The 12,829-nt window shown below is 44.4% G+C and overlaps 2 protein-coding genes across 2 annotated transcripts; both read left to right on the forward strand.

Moving 5' to 3' along the window:
- The first annotated feature begins 10,369 nt into the window (after window positions 1-10,369).
- LOC137619815 (zinc finger protein 765-like) lies at window positions 10,370-10,875 on the forward strand. The gene is made up of 2 exons (XM_068350111.1): window positions 10,370-10,551; window positions 10,608-10,875. The coding sequence occupies exons 1-2, from the start codon at window positions 10,370-10,372 to the stop codon at window positions 10,873-10,875; spliced, it is 450 nt and encodes a 149-aa protein (XP_068206212.1).
- Window positions 10,876-10,914: 39 nt separating this feature from the next.
- Window positions 10,915-11,481, forward strand: LOC137619816 (putative zinc finger protein 56). Its single transcript, XM_068350112.1, has one exon. The coding sequence runs from the start codon at window positions 10,915-10,917 to the stop codon at window positions 11,479-11,481; it is 567 nt and encodes a 188-aa protein (XP_068206213.1).
- Window positions 11,482-12,829: the final 1,348 nt, after the last annotated feature.

Raw genomic sequence — 12,829 nt, forward strand, 5'->3', positions numbered from 1 at the left:
TTACCCATCCAGCATTAGACTGAAGATACATCTCAATCTCTTCTTGGGGTTGGTTGGATGCGTTCGGTAATTACCGTACAGCCTACTGTCCGGAAGGCGATCTCTTTGGACATTCGCCCTTATAACATAGCTGTACTGATTAACTGGTTTATCGTTTGGTATTAGTCTTATTCGGCCAACCACACTAAATTGGTGGCAGTTGGAGGGAGGACAGGCTGTTCCCCATCATTGCAAGAACGTGCAAATAGTTGCATGTCTTGACATCACCTCGAGATATATTTATTGCTCTGCAATTCCCCCCCCCCCCCCCCCTCTGCTAGACAAACTGCGGATGGTGGGTCGCAGACGAGAACCTCAGCAAAGAGACCTATCTTCTCGTCTTCCCTCTGTATCTGATGTTCTTTAATCGTCGAAAGAGGCGGGGCCGGCATATGCCGCGCCATTCCATACTTGTCCGTTGGCCCAATTCAGAAAGGTACCAGCATTCACCTCTCTTAGAGAACCATCTAGCAGTACAAAGCCTCAGATAGACAGAGAACAAGTTGCCTCCATCCGCTTGTGTCATTCTTGGTACAGGAATGTGCTTGCAGATAATCTGAACAGGACCATTCAGATAGTGGGCTCCTAGTGTCTTTGAATCATCTTGTATCCAACAAAGTCTTAACTTTGTGAGGTTTCCGACTGTGGTCATGCTCGCAAATGTCCTGAACTTCAGGCTCCCAATCGACTGTTCCCCAGTCCCGGAACACCAGGCCCTCAAACAAGATGTATTTCTAAAACGGTGGGGCAGCCTAGAGGCGGCTTTTTTCCCCATTCGGTCTGGTGAGAAAGTCCTCAACCAAGTCAGGATAAGCAAGATCTTATCAATGACTCCAATAGCTTCGCTATGGCATCCTGCAGAATGGTTCCCGGACCTTCTGCAGCTCCTGACGGAGTTCCGAGGGATCTTCCTCCACGACATGATCTTCCAAGCAGCCACTTGCTAACACTTTCCTTGGCTGTAGCTTGCTTCGACTTCATGCCTGAGATGGTCCTACACCACCTGTCTCAGAGAGGCCTTTCGCAACAAGTTGCAAAAAAGATGTCTAGGCACCTCGGACAGTTTTCAGCGTCGGTCTTCCAGGCAAAGTGTTCGGTCCTTTGTGATTGATGTCATGGAAGGGGATTCTCTTCCATCGATGCCTTTACTTATACAAAATTCGAGATAACTTGTCCCCTGTCGGATCTCAACCTACTCCTGGGAACGCGGTTCGGGTCCTTCAGTCCCGAAGGCCCCTCTCTACGAACTTTTATGACAGGCAGCAGATCACTTCCTTGCATAGAAGACGGCCATTTCTAATCACTTGGGCTTTGACTAAGAGAGTTAGTGTGCGGTATGATCCATCTTCTGATGTTTCCTTCTCTAGGAGATGGCGAGAAGTAATCCTCAGCGGCGTCCCTGAGTTGATTGCCAAAATTCAATATGCAAGTGTGCTGTACCGTAGGTGCAGCCCATTTCAGATAAAGAGTCTTCGTTCGGTAACTGAAGACCCATCAACTGGGGTTTTGCCCTTTGAGGAGTCTGTGGTGTTACCTTAAAAGAACGACACCAGCTCGCCCCCGAATCTCGGCACTGTTGACCAGCACGGGGAAGGTCAAGAGGAGGATCATAAGGATTTCCTTCCCCTCTGGGATTGGAAGGCTATTCAGGTTGCTCTCAATCTAGACCCTCCTCCATCCTAAGACCCAGAGCTCATAACTTCAGTGGCGTTGCTACATCCCTGGCGTTCAAGAAACTACTCTGTGGGGCAGATACTGTTAGTGGGCATGTGGAAGCGTCAATTGACCTTCACAGCCCACTACCTGCAAAAACGTAACCCACAGGAACATGGAGACCTTCTCCATTGGTCCTGTGGTGTTCACACAACAAATGGTCTAAACACCTCGGGCTCCTTGATGGACAAGTAACTGAGGGTTGAGGGCTGAGGTTACCCATATTAGTCTGGGGTGAATGAGTAAGAATGACTGGCTTCTTTCTTCCTTTCTTCCCTCTGGGGAAAACAGCTCCGCAAGCCTCAGCATAGCTGTCCTCACCTCACTGCAGGTAAGACTCATTTCCCTTGGGCCTCCTAAGTATAAAATAATATTTTGTTATGTCCCCAATACATTTTTGAGGGAGGTTATTGGGTAAATCTTATGAACAATAGGTTTTGTTCTCGAGTTCCTATATTAAAGACAAGCCACACTGTTAGTTCCACTCGCACACAAGCTTCTACAGACCGCTATCAGTGCATTACCTCACATTGGCACTTGATTTTAGCAATGGTAGAGTCCCTTGTACTATCGATCACAGATCAAAATAGAGAGGATTTTGGGTCATCACCAAGGCCAGTTGGTGAGGACTTCCTCCCTCTTAAGAGTAAGTCACCCCTATAATTAGCGGAGGGTTTGTATTTACGCTGGAACAAATAACAAATTTGTAAGATTTGTATTTTTCCTAGTGTACAAACCTTGAGCTATTTATACAAATTGGCCCGCCACCCAGTCCCCCGAGAAGTCCTGCAATAAAGCAAAGTGGTTACTCAGGTGAGAGGTGCGAGTGAGCAGGGTAGCCAGTCTATCCCACCCCCCACCCGCTAACTATCGGATGGGGTAGTTATCCCTAACTAAAATTATCATGGCTCGTCTTTCAGCTACGCCAAAATTCTTCTTCCCAGCTGGTTCCCATTTTTATATGGGGTCGCCGTTGCGGATGAGCCGCTTCTATCTTTTTCTATTCTGTGCTTCTGCCTCATCAATTCCTTTCTCCAGTAAGTCTCCTCTCACACAGTCCCTCCATCTCTTTCTTGGTCTCCCTCTTCTTCTTCTTCCTTGAACCTCCATCTCCATAGTATGTCTCCCAATGTGTTCCTCATCTCTCCTCATCAGGTGTCCATACCATCTCAAGCCTCCCTTCCTGCACTTTCTTTGATATTTCCACCACTTTTGTCGACCCCCTTATGTAGTCATTTCTTATCCGATCCACTCTTGTCACTCCAGACATCCACCTAAGCATTCTCATTTCTGCCACATCCATCTTCTCCTCTGTCTTCCTCATGCTTGCTGTTTCCGTTCCATACAGCATTGCTGTTCTTACCACCGTCTTATTAAATTTTCCTTTTAATCTCAGTGGTGTTCTTTTGTCACAAAGAACTCCTGAAGCTGCTCTCCAGTTGTTCCAGCCTGCCTTTACCCGATGTTTAACTTCATCTTCCATACCTCCTCCAGTGTTAACAAAGGATCCCAAATACGCCAAAAGTATACCCCTATAAATAGCTCCAGGTTTGTATACTAGGAAAAATACAAATTACTTACAATTTTTTTTGTGCTTTCTCTTTAATAGTATGTGTTTGTATTGACTTTTGCCACCATGCGTACCTGCCCTGGACTTGAAGGCTGGCCCTGCGGTACCTTCATGTCGGCCGTGGACACCGACCGCTACACCTTTTGTCCCACCTGCAGAGGTCAACGGTGCGATTGTGGTAATATGTGTAATAAGTGTCGGGAGTGGTCTGCCTCCCAGTGGGAAAGGTTTGGTCGACGGCGGAAGAAGTCAAAGCGGGATATTTCTCTTTCCAAGGTTCCTTTGAAGGGAAAAAAACACAAGACCTCTTCTGCCTCCCGACCTTCCTCCGTTCTGTCCATCATTCAAGGGGGAAACTTAAGTCCATTATCTGTCTCCTGTGAGTGGTTCTCCCCCTCGGGGGATTTCTCTCATAGAGACTCTTCTTCGGAGGACTGCTGACCTAGGTGAGCTTGCTGATCCCAAGTCTCAGAGCTTGCCCTCTGCTTCACCTGAGAGGTTGTCTTTGACCATGTGTGAAAAGGCGCTTCTTCGGCTCTTCGTCCTTGTATTTGCAGCTGTCCCCCGCAGAGGAGCCTCCGCTTTAGTCGTATTTTGGCCCTCAACCTTCGCCCATTCCTTGTCATTATCCTGACGACGCTGCCGCTAATCCTCGGCCGTGGACTCTTCTGTGGATCGTTCACGATCCCTATCAGTGGATGTTCGCCCTTCCAAAGGGCACATCCCTGATCCAGTTCGACCTTTCTGCCGTCATCCTTCCTGTCTCCTGTACATCATCTGGATGTTCTTCTGAAGCGTTCAGCTGCGCGCCAACACTCTCCAGCTCGCCAGCGCCCTGCAGTGCACCAGCGCTCTCCAACAGCATGTCAGCGCCAGCCTGTATTCCAACGCTTTCAGAGCGTCTTCGCTCTCCAGCGCTTCAACGTTCACCTGACCACCATCCTTCTCCTGTTCGTCCTCAGCACCCTCCAACCCCCAAGCGATATACTGATCGACAGGGCTCTTCAGCGTAGCCCCTCCGTTCCAAAGAGCAGCGTTTGCAATCGCTCGCCAGCCAACTTACGCTCGCCAGTGCAACAGCGCTCGCCAGCTCAAGCTCCTAGCGTTCCCCAAGACATCAGCGCTCTCCTGCGCAGTCTTGGTCTCCATCTCGCCAACACTTTCTTGCACAAAAGCGCTCTTCAAACCAGCGCTCTCCTGTGCCAAAGCTCTCTCCTGCTCATCAGCACCATCCGGCTCATTGGCGCTCTCCAACGCCCACCTGCATGCCAGTGCTCTTCTGCGCATTCACCTGAAACTTCGTGTCAGCATTCGCGTGCGCAGTGCCTTACTGCGCCCCAGCGCTCTGCTTCGCGCCACCGCTCTTCAGCACACCAACTCTCTCCGGCCCACCAGTGCTTGCATATGTGCCAGCGCTCACAGGAGCACTTGCACCATGGCCATGAGATGGTTCTACAGGCTCCTATGTTTATTGAACATCAAATTGACAGGTGACCATTGCCTCATTCTCATCCTCGTAAATGCATTACATTGCTACCGGCGGGGAAATGGGTCTTCACAGAAGGGTTCAGGATCCCAAAGCTACCTTCCTCGATGGTGGACCCATCAACAGCAGAGACTCTTCACAGAGAACCTTCGGTCCCTTTCCCTTCAGGTGATCTTTCTAACAGTGCGTCAGTGAGTCAGCAGCTGGGGTTCAGTGCTATGCTCAGAGTAGTGGTACAAGCTTTCAAGCCTGCTCTATCTGCCAGCTCTTCGGAGCAACCTTACAGCTCCAGCAGACGTACTGCAAGGAACAACGGCTTCTTGTTCTCCCCTGTAGAGGAAGAGAGGAGTCTCAGATGCGGTCACTTCCCTGAGGGTAAAGCTGACTCCTGTTAGGCCATCAAAGCCTGCTTTTCTTGCACCTTCCAACAGACGCTCTCCTACCTCAACTCTGCCGAGAGAATCGCACGAGGAAAGGGCTTCCTCTCTTCCACCTCGAAAGAAGTTTCCCCTCGCACGGATAGTTCAACACCACCGCTGGAAGTCAGGAGGGACATGACAATCCGGCTTTCGATGCTTGAGTCCTACCTCCTTCCTCGGAAGGAACCTAAGACTCTTCCAAAGTCCTTTTCAAGGACCTCTAAGCCTACAGATGCAGTCAGTCACTCGAGGGATGTCCGCAACCCACCCTAAGAAGAGCTCTTTTGGTGGTGGAAGAAGGAGACTTTGCTGCTAGTTCAATGTCAGAAGGAGAGCAGTGTCGGAACATGCATTCTGGCAGGTTCAGACTCTCATGAGGGTTCTCAATTTGTTTACCACCCCTGAGATAACCCCACGAGAGGGCAAAGACATGGTCTTAGACCATGTCTTTTACACCCAGAAGCCCTCAAAGACCAGTGCTGCCTTGCGTTGTTCTCAGGGGCTGAAGGGTGCCAGGGCTAAGATTGCTTTACAGTCTTCTGTGGTTGGTGTTGTGGAAGGGGTATCTCTCCTCTCGATGCCACCATAACAGCAATAGCAGAGTTTCTCGTGTATTTGCGTGAAGAAATGCGCCTGTCAGTCTTGGCGGTAAAAGGCTATCGCTCAGCCTTAAGCTTCGCCTTTAGACTGAATGGAATGGACATTTTTTCATCCCTAGAACTTTCCTTACTCATACGGAGTTATGAACTTACCTGTCTTCAGTCTGAAGTGAGACCTCCCCCATGGAACATTGTTCGAGTTCCCAGGTCTCTAAAGAGACCTCTCTATAAACCATTATCGCCACCTAACTTGGAAGACGGTGTTCTTGCTAGCTTTAGCTTCCGCTAAGTGAGTCGGTGAACTTCATGCTCTCTCATTCGACATAGCCCATTCAAGGGGATGGGGGAGAGGTAACGTTCAGCTTTGTCCTTGAGTTTATTGCTAAGACTCAGAACCCAGGAGTAGCGGATCCTCGACTTGACTCCTTCCGGATGATCACATGACCCTGATCATCTCTTACTCTGCCCAGTGAGGAGTTTGAGGCTGTATCTTAGGAGAACAGTCGTGGCCCGTCCCCATGTGCCCGCACTCTTCATCAGCACAGGGAGGACCAAGAGGAGGGTCACCGAGATCACCATCTCTGCATGGATTTGCAAGGTCACAGACCATGTGCTGAATCCAGACCCTCTTCCTTCACGTCGCACCAGAGCTCATGATGTCAGGGGCGTAGCTACATCCCCGGCATTCAAGAGGAACTTCTCAGTGACTGGTTCTTAAGGCTGGGGTGTGGGAATGTAAGAAAACTTTCAGAGTCCACTGCCTGAAAGACGTGACCCATAGGAGGCTCGATATGTTTTCTATCAGCCGTGTGGTGGCTGTAAAACAGCTGGTATAATACCTCAAACTCCTTATTGGACAAGTAGTAGAAAGTTGAGGGCACTGTTTACCTGGTTTTAATTCTGCATGAAGGAAAAGGTTGGACTGGCTCTTATTCTTTTCTTCATTGTCCCCTCTCTTAGTGAAAGCAGCATCCTGGGTTCTCTGCATACGCTGACCTCAAACCACTGCAGGTAAACCATGCTCCCTTATGTACCTAGTATAAAGCTAATACTGTTGCGTCCCCATACACCAGCGAGGTTGTATTGGGTAAGTCTTGGTTACAACAGTTTTTACTACAAAAGACTGAATAACTTTTATCTGGACGGTCACACTTCTAAATATGTCAACATACAGCTTGCATAGGCCATGTTGCGATCAGGGCAACACCTGCCTTGAGTAGTGGGAGTGGTCTGCCTCCCAGTGGGAGAGCTTTGTACGTAGGCGCAAGAAGTGTTAAGATAGATTCTTTGCCTTTGGGGTCTTCCTCAAAGTCAAAGAAACCTCTGACTTCTACATTGACTCCCTGATCTCTTCCTGAATCTCTTACTTGATCAGTTTGCCGGGGAATGATCAAGCAAAAACAGACCATTTAACACCAGGTCAATTTTGGGGTTCGAGGGACAGAAGTGTTTCCCCTGGAGAATTCTGCCCTCCTATTGGGCAGTGTCTGCTCTTTTTCTGATATTTTACAGATGTGGCCATCGCTGGGTATGGCTGGTCCCCTGTCGAGCGAGTCGTTGTTGGAGCTTCTCCATCGAGGTGCTGAGAGTAAGTGGACACTTGGTCCCTCAGAGGTGGATCCGTCGCCTATGAGTGTTGTTCTTGGCTACCTTGGAGTTTCTGCCACCTTGTCCCCAGAGGAGTCTTCCCCTTTGCCTTCGCCTGCCTTGGAACTATAAAATGAAACATAATTATTTTGTGTTTTACATTTAAGCAACCTTTTTCTCGCTAGTTATCTCTAGCTGGACCATAGAGAATGATTGCATAGCATTCATTGCCATAGTGTTTATTGATTCTGTATAGTTCACTGACCATAAGTGGAACCTTCAGTGAAAATAAGCTAGAGGGTAGATACCATTTAACATGTATTATTGTTATCTCGTAATTATTCTCATCACTGAGAGTCGTTTTCCCATCATAATATAATTGCCTCATATTTATTGACAGATTTTCCATGGGTAGTGTTTCACATACACGTCCCCAGAAACAAATGACCATCAAGTGGCATAGAAAGAGTTCAGCAGCAGTCACAGTTAAGTGTTGTCAATGTCCAAACCCTGCTGACTCCTTTTGTAGATAATGAACCACAATGTAGCGTGGTTTTCCTTTAAACTTGAAGCTTTCTTATGTCACAAGCTTGGAACTTTCTTATGTCACAAGCTTGGAACTTGGTTTAAATATTTTGACCTTGACTGAAAAGGCTCCTTCTTGGTGTTAATTGCTAAGAAATTTGCATCATAAACCTATTGGGACTGTATTTTGGAAAAGGACTTAAATTTTATATCTTAATTTTGGTGTGTAGCTTCTTTTTCAAATAATTTTTCAGTCTATTGTTTTTCAATTCTTATTCCATGTCATAGGAATGAACTTTTATTGCCAAGTCGTCTTCCCTTCGTTCAAGTAACCCCAGTGCATGAGGACAGATGCCCACTTACAAGATTAGGAAGTCTTACGGTGTACACCTCCCATCTTGTCTCTGATCTGGGCGGCTCTTTATCAAGGCGAGGGAAACCAGTCTTTCTTTGGCCCTCATCGCCCCCTTCTGGCCTCTGAAGGACTGGTTCCCAGTCCTTTTTGAGATCCTAGTGGAGCCTCCTTTTGTGATTGCTAGAGAGACCACATCTACTCAAACAGCCCAACTTACATTGTTTTCATCAGGAGCTCCACATGCTTCGTCTTCATGCTTTGAGCCTGTCAGGAGGCTCTCAAGGTAAGAAGGTTTTTCGTCTAGTTAGCCTAAGCCATGTGATGCTCTACATGTCGTGATTATCAAGTCATATAAGCAGTTTTTTTTTTCTTTCTTTTTTTTACGTGTGCCAGATGAAGGTTCATTATTCTTCCTGACCCTCTCAGTCTAAAATTGCAGAATTCCTGGTTCATTTTCACAGGAATAGAGGGTATCTGTTGGTTTTAAGAAGGCACTGGGCAACACAAAGGCAACCAGAAAGAAATAACTTATCATGTTAGTAATGTTACTTTGCCATAACACTAGAACCAAAGCAAAGGCAGGGAGAGTTATATGGAAGAGTTTGTGGTAAATGTTCCTGTCTGTGCAAGATTACTATAAAGCCTTTTGCTGTTCATAATCTGGAGGAAGGCTCAGAGGTGCATAGCAGTATTAGCAAGAAAATTTTGATGGTGACTGAAGAGGAAATGCAGTAAAGGAAATAAGACAATGGATGAAATGTCTGTTTTTTTTTTTCCTTTTTTTCTTTTTCTTTTTTTTTGAAGAGCAAGGGGAAAGCTATTTGCAGAATGAAACAAATAATGTCTCAGGAGATGCTGTGGATTATAGAATCTACAGAGGATGTGGGAGTTTTAGATGCCTGAAATGTGTACCAAGAATAGATTGAACACAGATTTATGAGTGTAGTTTGTATATTTAGGAAAAATTCAAATTACACTACTTTATGAATTAATAATTTTTTTAAACTCCATTATTTTCATTGTGCTTTGCTCTTTTCCAACTGATTGTAGTTTTTTATTATTTCAGACTTTTCGTCCCAAAGGAAGGAATCATCCACCTCTTGCTGCTAAAGCTTGTAAGCTACAGAAGGTATATGCAAGAGACGTAAGACTGAAAAAGAAAGGGTCATGTTGGGAGTTTTTGTTTTACAGTATGATGTCTGAGAATAGGAAGTTTAGTGTTAATTTCCTCTTTGAAGTCTATTGAAAATAATTTTTAAGGGTGTTTCATTTGTGATAGGGAGAGGATGATGAATTCTATACCACATTATGAATTTCCAATGAAAAGTGAAATTGAAGGGCCACTTTCACCTGCAGTCAATCCAGGAAATAATGATACGTCAGGCAGTGTTGCTCTCTTTAATGATGGCGCTCTTTTGTCGAATCCAAATATGGAAGTCAAAGTAGAACCAGAAATATTTGATTCTAGCGAAAGAAACTTGAAAAATTCCTACGAGTACGATGCACCAGTGAGTGAAAACGTTTTTGTAAGTTGTAAAGGGGACATCAACGATGAGGAGACTGGAGACTTGCTTAAGGACAGTTGTGAAAGAGGATAAAAGAAAAGAAAAAGGAAGGCTTTCATGTGTAATCAGTGGAAGAGAATTATTACAGAAAGATGTTTCTTGAATAAAGAGGTGAATGAAATAAATGAGAAGCGGATATGAAAATTGGATGTTTGGTAATGTTAACTCCAATGCTCTAGCTAGAAAGCGATGTACATGCAGTGAATGTGGGAAAGAGTTTTCTGATAGATATAATCTTACAGTACATTTAAGAATTCACATGGGAGAGAAGCCATACAAATGTAATGTCTGTAGCAAAACATTTACTAGAAAACAATATCTCACTGTACATAGAAGAATTCACATGGAAGAGGAGCCATAAAAATGCAATGTCTGTAGCAAAACATTTACTAATAAACCCACTCTCACTGCACATATAAGAATTCACACAGGAGAGAAGCCATACAAATGTAAGGTCTGTAGCAAAACATTTACTACAAAACGACTTCTTATTATACATAGAAGAATTCACATGGGAAAAAAGCCATGCAAATGCAATGTCTGTAGAAAAACATTTACTTCAAAACAAGGTCTTTCTCCACATATAAAAATTCACACGGGAGAGAAGCCATACAAGTGCAATATCTGTAGCAAAACTTCAAAACAAAATGTCACTTCACATTTAAGAATTCACATGGAAGAGAAGCCATACAAGTGCGATGTGTGTAGAAAAACATTTACTTCAAAACAAATCTCACTTCACATTTAAGAATTCACACGGGAGAGAAGCCATACAAGTGCAATGCCTGTAGCAGAGTATTTACTACGAAAAACAGACTCACTGGACATTTAATAGTTCACACGGGAGAGATTCCATGCAATTGCGGTGTCTGTACCAGAACATTTACTACAAAACAAAGTCTTACTGCACATTTAAGAATTCACACGGGAGAGAAGCCATACAAGTGCGATGTCTGTAGTAAATCATTTACTTCAAAACATAATCTCACTGCACAATTAAGAATTCATATGGGATAGAAGCCATACAAGTGCAATGTCTGTAGCAAAACACTTACTATGAAACAAAGTCTCACTGCACATTTAAGAATTCATACAGGAGAGAAGCCATACAAGTGCAATATCTGTAGCAAAGCATTTGCTGTAAAATACAGACTCACTGTACATTTAGTAGTTCACACGGGAGAGGTTCCATACAGTTGTGATGTCTGTAGCAAAACATTTACTATGAAACAAAGTCTTACTGCACATTTAAGAACTCACACGGGTGGGAAGCCATACAAGTGCAATGTCTGTAGCAAAGCATTTACTACGAAACACCATCTCACTGGACATTTAAGAGTTCACACTGAAACGAAACAGAAAATGAGCGAAAAGGAAAAGAAAGAGTACATCAGCCGTCTAAAGAAGATCTGTAAGTCAGAATTAACACTAAAGAATAAGATCAATACCATAAATCAGCTAGCAATACCAGTAGTGACCTATGGTTTTGGTATTGTAGACTGGCCACAAAGTGAGATAGATAAGATAGATGTTAAGACCAGGAAGATTCTCACCCTGCACAAAGTCACATATAGAAACCAGTATGTGGACAGAATATACCTCCCACAAGAGAAGGTGGACTAGGCTTAACCGAAATCAATCAAGCCTACAGAGCAGCAATAGTAAGTATAGGGTAATACTTAAAAATCTATGAGGATGAAAACATCAAAAAGGTTACCCAACATCACAATGAAGCCCTGAGCCAACTAACATCAATAGCAAAGCAGGCTAAGAACTTTGCAGGAGAATTGCTAGAAGAAACAAAGGGTACTAAACAGACTCCAGCCGCAATGATAGTCAGGAAGAGCAGGCAGAAATTCAGTTCTAGAGAGGAAAAACTTAGAATGGAAAGGTGGAAACACCATGGAAGAGCATGAAGATTCTAAGAACTAGAAAAAGGTTACACAGACAAAGAAGTCACTCAGATGGATAAAGAATGGAAATTTAGGTTTTGATGGAGAAAGGATGATAGTAGGAGCACAAGCCCAAGGCCTCCTAACAAACGGCTTCAAGAAAATGACCGGCATATCAGGAAACGACCAGTGTGGGTTTTGTCATGCAGCAATTGAGAGTGTTAATCATGTGGTTTCAGCCTGCCAGACCCTACTTGCAGATGGTCACTACACAGCTCGCCACAATAAGATCTGTAGATATATACATTGGAAAATATATAAAGAATGCAATATTGAATTAAAGATAAGATATTGGAGCATGAACCAGATCCGGTCACCTCCAACAGATGCATTACCATCTTTTATTATAAGATAATCCTAACAGGAAGAGATATAGAAGGAGGTGCTATAAGACCTGATATTGTGATCTGCAATAAATACCCTCTTAACGAGAGAATGCCTTGACGCAGTCATGTGGTTTCTTCATATAGTTGAAGAATTGTGATGAGCAAGAGGGCTCTCGAACTTGGGGAAATTTCTCCCCAAGTTCGAATCTAAATTTCTCTCCCTTTACTCTATTCCTTCTGCTCAGTATTACTTCGACCTTCTCCTAATTTTATCAACTTTCTTTTGCCTTGCTATCCTAACTCTGAGTATTATTTTTCTTACGTTTATATATATATATATATATATATATATATATATATATATATATATATATATATATATATATGGAGATGTATGCATGCGTGGACATTTCCACATTTGTTATTACTGCCTGCTTAGATGAATGGGAGAAGGGATCACGGTTGGGAGGTATTTTCATTCAAAGCTATATATGAGAGTATTGGATGATCTCAGCTATTCCGAAGATGGTTTGGACCTTTTTGGCGGAACTACTCCCAAGGGTTGGGTCATCAGAATCTGGGGGGATCCAATCCTTGAGGTGGGACTCTTGGCTTCTGGCCGGAAGCCCATCATTATAGATATGGGGAGGATGATTTTATATTTCCTTGGTCTCAGTCCTAACAGGCGGGTTT

Source organism: Palaemon carinicauda, chromosome 26 (genome assembly GCF_036898095.1).
Source record: "Palaemon carinicauda isolate YSFRI2023 chromosome 26, ASM3689809v2, whole genome shotgun sequence".
Classification (NCBI taxonomy): Eukaryota; Metazoa; Arthropoda; class Malacostraca; order Decapoda; family Palaemonidae; genus Palaemon; species Palaemon carinicauda.

Excerpts from the sequence above, each read along its gene's own strand:
- LOC137619815 (XM_068350111.1), top strand. The coding sequence starts at position 10,370 with ATGGGAAAAAAGCCATGCAAATGCAATGTCTGTAGAAAAACATTTACT. Across the intron at positions 10,552-10,607 it reads ATGGAAGAGAAGCCATACAA|AATTCACACGGGAGAGAAGC; the intron begins GTGCGATGTGTG and ends TTCACATTTAAG.
- LOC137619816 (XM_068350112.1), top strand. The coding sequence starts at position 10,915 with ATGAAACAAAGTCTCACTGCACATTTAAGAATTCATACAGGAGAGAAG.